General features: G+C 41.4%; 1 protein-coding gene across 1 annotated transcript in view; it reads right to left on the reverse strand.

The window, feature by feature from the left end:
• Nucleotides 1-1852: 1852 nt before the first annotated feature.
• LOC123515869 (dnaJ homolog subfamily B member 7-like) overlaps nt 1853-4874 on the reverse strand; it is a 4535-nt gene continuing 1513 nt past the window's right edge. Inside the window, exon 3 of the mRNA XM_045274753.1 lies at nt 1853-1989. Within this exon, the coding sequence (XP_045130688.1) occupies nt 1853-1989 (137 nt within the window). The remainder of the gene's footprint in view (nt 1990-4874) is intronic.

Consider the following 4874-nt stretch of genomic DNA (forward strand, 5'->3'; position numbering starts at 1 on the left):
GTTCCACTCCCCACTAACACAATCCTCCGGGCCCCCTCTGAGTCCACCGCCGTCCTCCCCTGACAGCCCATCGCCCTGTTGTACCGCCGCGGGCAGTGATCTGTAATTATTCCGCTAAACGCGCCCGACCTGGCTACTTATAACCCACTCGGCCGCTCACCTGCTGATTTATCGCCAGATAGAGCGGGTCTGTTTTCTCGAGGCTCGGCGGCCCAGAGTTCTGTTGGTAAACAAGAAAGCAATAAAGGCCTTAATGAATCCATCAGCTCAGATCTGTATCCGAGGGTGGCCGCCGACCTCCCCGCCACGCCAGGCAGGTTTTGTGAATGTGCAGACTTTTTGTGTGACGTTTGTATAAGAGTGTGAGGTTGTATAATGTTAATGGCGTTGTATGTGTGTGTGTGTGTGTGTGTGTGTGTGTGTGTGTGTGTGTGTGTGTGTGTGTGTGTGTGTGTGTGTGTGTGTGTGTGTGTGTGTGTGTGTGTGTGTGTGTGTGTGTGTGTGTGTGTGTGTGTGTGTGTGTGTATTTACCTAGTTGTATTTACCTAGTTGTAGTTTTACAGGGCCTGGGCTTTATGCTCGTGTGGCCCCGTCTCCATATCTACACTTATCCAATCTTTCTTTAAAAGTATGCACACTCGTTGCACACTCCTGTGTGTGTGTGTGTGTGTGTGTGTGTGTGTGTGTGTGTGTGTGTCTGTGTGTGTGTGTGTGTGTGTGTGTGTGTGTGTGTGTGTGTGTGTGTGTGTGTGTGGGATTAGATTTGTGAGTATACAGTGATGACAGATATTGGTCGTTGTAGTTACTTATAGCGGTGGTGGTGGTGGTGGTAGTGGTGGTGGTGTTGATGGTGCATGGTGAATGAAGTCGCGTTGGCGCTGTTGATAGTGTTAGTACTGACACTGATGATGTTAGTGTCCATGATAGTCACGACCATTGTTAAGACTGTTTGGTGCTCGTGTAACAACAACATAATATGAAGCAGTAGTGCAAAACAACAAGGTTTTGTTGGATACATTACATATGCATCTCTATACAATTTCCATCCAGCAAGTCTATTTCTCTACACTGTAAAAAATGAAGGGTACAATGTAGGTAGATTTGATACGAGAGTATATAACGTCACAGATGTACCAACATTATCGCCTTTCTGCTCCCATACGGGCACAATCTCAACAAATCTACCCATATGGACGTCAAAAGGGTACATTTGTCAAAATATGTTAAATTAGTATAATTTTGATGTACGTACAAGCAAATAAAAATCTGTTCTTTCTGAAACGTTAAGTATATAGTCCCTTAACTTGCATGACTTTCTCGCCATTCCCTCACTTCACACTTTCTTAAGCTCACTCTATATCTCCTTCCTTCTCTTCCACACCATCTTCGTAGCTTATTTTTTCCCCTCTGTCAGTCATCTTCCATTTCTCCTTTCTTCACATTTTCTTTCGTATAATTTTTCAATGCATATTTTCCTCGCCTGATCGTCTTTTTCTTTAATTTCTGGCAGTCATATTTTCCCATTAAATTCCGTTTCTTTAGTGACTTATCTTGCATGTCTCATTTATCAATTATCATCCCTTTGCCATCTTTCTTCCTTATTTTTCTCGGTTCGGCTATTTTTTTCCTATCTTCGAATCCTCCTTTATCCCATTTATATTCCATTTTTATCCTGCAATATTTTTCATTTATATATTTCCTTCTTTTACAAACTACTTTACATATATATTTTTTCATGATTCTTTTTTTTTATCTATTGCCCCTCGTTTTTTCCCTCTAGTCAGTTATTCTTTCCCTCACCATCTTTCGTCCCTTATCTCGTTGCTCCCCGGCGTGAGGGTGTCTGAGGTGGTCAGGTCAGCAGGGCAGCCTCAAGGTCCTGCCTGGGGGCGCCGTAAAGTGTTATCGTGGCCTCGTGTCGGCTAATGGAGGTCGCTACTGTGTGTGGGGGCGCGCAGGAGGGAGGTCGCCGGCCACCCTGTGTAGTCCCTGGTAAATGACAATACTTAAGCGAATGTTACCTCGCGCCTCCCTGACCTCCTGCTGTTGTTTCTGCTCCTCCTCCTCCTGCTCCTCCTTCATCTGCTACTGCTGCCCCCTTATTCTTTTATTTTTCTGTGTATATGAATGTCTTTTGAATGTTTATTTTGCTTACTTCATCGATTTTGTTTGAGTTTTGAAGGTTCAGGACGGTTTGTGTGTTCAATTTTTTCTTGGTTCCTCTGTCACGTCTTTCAATTTTTTTCACCTTTTTCACGTTTTTCTTGCCCTCAGTCAGATAAGTAAAATTTCTCTCTCTCTCTCTCTCTCTCTCTCTCTCTCTCTCTCTCTCTCTCTCTCTCTCTCTCTCTCTCTCTCTCTCTCTCTCTCTCTCTCTCTCTCTCTCTCTCTCTCTCTCTCTCTCTCTTTAAACTTTACATAAGGTTTTCACTACATTGATACACATGGTATTACATACATATATACATACATGGTAATAAATTAAAGTGTATATAAATACCATCACTGTAGTCTTTAACCTAATGGCTTAAAGTACCACTTTTCCTCGTGGCACTATTTCTCTCTCTCTCTCTCTCTCTCTCTCTCTCTCTCTCTCTCTCTCTCTCTCTCTCTCTCTCTCTCTCTCTCTCTCTCTCTCTCTCTCTCTCTCTCTCTCTCTCTCTCTCTCTCTCTCTCTCTCTCTCTCTCTCTCTCTCTGTGTGTGTGTGTGTGTGTGTGTGTGTGTGTGTGTGTGTGTGTGTGTGTGTGTGTTTTCAAAACCTTACTGCTATGTAAGAACAATTAAATAAGAAAATAAGAAAACGGATTGCTGATGGTACGGATATTATAAATAATCATAATAATGACTCTGTTTCCTTCTCATCCTCTTCTTCACTCTTTGCATTCTTCATTCTCTGCATTCATCTCCTTCTTCTCTTCATTCTCTGCATCCTTCTCTCTTCTTTACTGTGCATCGTGTTCTTCCTCCTCCTCTTCACTCTTTATTCTTCTCTTCCTCCTCTTCTTTTCAGTCGTATGCAAAACAGTGAAAAACACTTAAAAGAGATAAACTCTTTAATCACAAGAAAACGACTTCCTTAGAAGAAACCAACATGGCTTCCCTAACAAACGCTCTTGTGTGACGAACCTCGTAATCTTCTTCTATGATATTCTGAACCAGTATTACAAAAGTAATGCATATCTTGGTTCTCAAAAGGAATTCAACAAAGTTCTCTTCTAACGTTATGGATTAAACAGTGTACAATTGAATTAGAACGAGATAGGAAGCCTAACAAACAAATGATACGAAGAACGTCTTCAACAATTGAACTTATTCCCCATTAACTCAAGAAGACTAAGGTGTGACTTAATACAAGTATTTGAAATAATTAAAGGCATTGATAACGTGGACTCAGTAAGAATATCACGATACACTCTTCAAGTTGCACGCCCGGAAACGGGCAGCAAATTTTTTGGGGAAAGCATTTAAGTTTTCAAATTTTCCATCCCAGAGTTAATCTATTAAATGGGTTTCCTCGAGACGTGATAGATTGCAACACTGTGAAGAATTTTAAACGCAGTCTTGATGATTATTTTGCTTCAAATCCGCGGTAACATCGTCTTTTATTTTTTCTTCTTCTTTTTAAGATAAAAATATTTTCGTTTTTCTTATAAAAGTTCTTGCGGGTTTTTACTTCTCCAACCAAGTGAGGTATTTATTTCCAACCCGTTTCTTGTAATGCTTTTGAAGGAGGAAGTGCAGGGGAGGTCTGGTGGAGTCAAGCTTCTACTGTACTGTCCTTGTCTAATTCTTTCCCCTTGGTACGGCAAGGAAAGGCCACTTCGTCAAAACCGCAAGGAATGTTGTGGCCTGCGCATCTACACAATCCTTCGTAACTCTGCGACGCTCTCTGTCATCATCTTCTTCCTCTTTACTCTGCATCCTTCTCTTCTTCACTGTGTGGGTCCTTATTTTCCTCTTTCTGCTCCTCATTTTCAGTGTATCTCCTTCTCTTCTTCCTGTCCTTTACTCTCTCGCCTCATCTTCTTCACCCTCTCCATCCTTATCTTCTTCCTCATCTACACTCATTGCATCCTCCTCTTCCTCATTACTCTTTGTTTCCTTTTCTTCCTCTTCCTTGGGAAATACTTCACTCTGCATCCTTCTTTTCTTCCTCTTAATTTTCTGCATCCTTCTCTTTCGCCTATTCCTTCTCTTTCGCCTATTCATTTTCTGCATCCTTCTTTTCTTCATTCTCTGCATCCTTCTCTTTCTCCTTTTCTTGGGAGTTGTCTCAATCTCTGCATCCTTCGCTTCCTTCTCTTCATTTTTCTACATCCTTCTTTCTCCCATCTTCATCATTCACTTTCTTCTCTTCATTCTTTGCATCCTTCTCTTCATCCTCTTCTTTCTGTTCATCCTTCTCTCTCTCCTACTTTTAGGAGTTATCTTACTCTCTTCATCCTTTTCTTTCTCATCTTCATTCTCTCGATCCTTCTCTTTCTCTGTTTCATTTTCTATATCCTTCTCTTTCTCCTCTTCTTGGGAGTTATCTTACTCTGCATTCTTGTCTTCCTTCTCTTCATTCTCTGCATCCATCTCTTTCTCCTCTTCATTCTCTGCATCCATCTCTTTCTCATCTTCATTCTCTGTATCCATCTCTTCTTCCTCTTCATTCTCTGCATCCATATCTTTCTCCTTTTCATCCTCTACATCCTTCTTCTTTTCTTATTCTCTGCATCCTTCTCTCCTTCCTAATCTTTCTCTGCATCCTTCTCTTTCTTTTCTTCATTTTCTGCATCCTTCTCTTCGTCCTCTTCATTCTCTACATCATTCCCTTTCTCCTCTTTGGGAGATGTCTCATTTTCTGCATCCTTCTTTTCCTCCTCTTCAT

This window comes from Portunus trituberculatus, chromosome 40, assembly GCF_017591435.1.
Source record: "Portunus trituberculatus isolate SZX2019 chromosome 40, ASM1759143v1, whole genome shotgun sequence".
NCBI lineage: Eukaryota > Metazoa > Arthropoda > Malacostraca > Decapoda > Portunidae > Portunus > Portunus trituberculatus.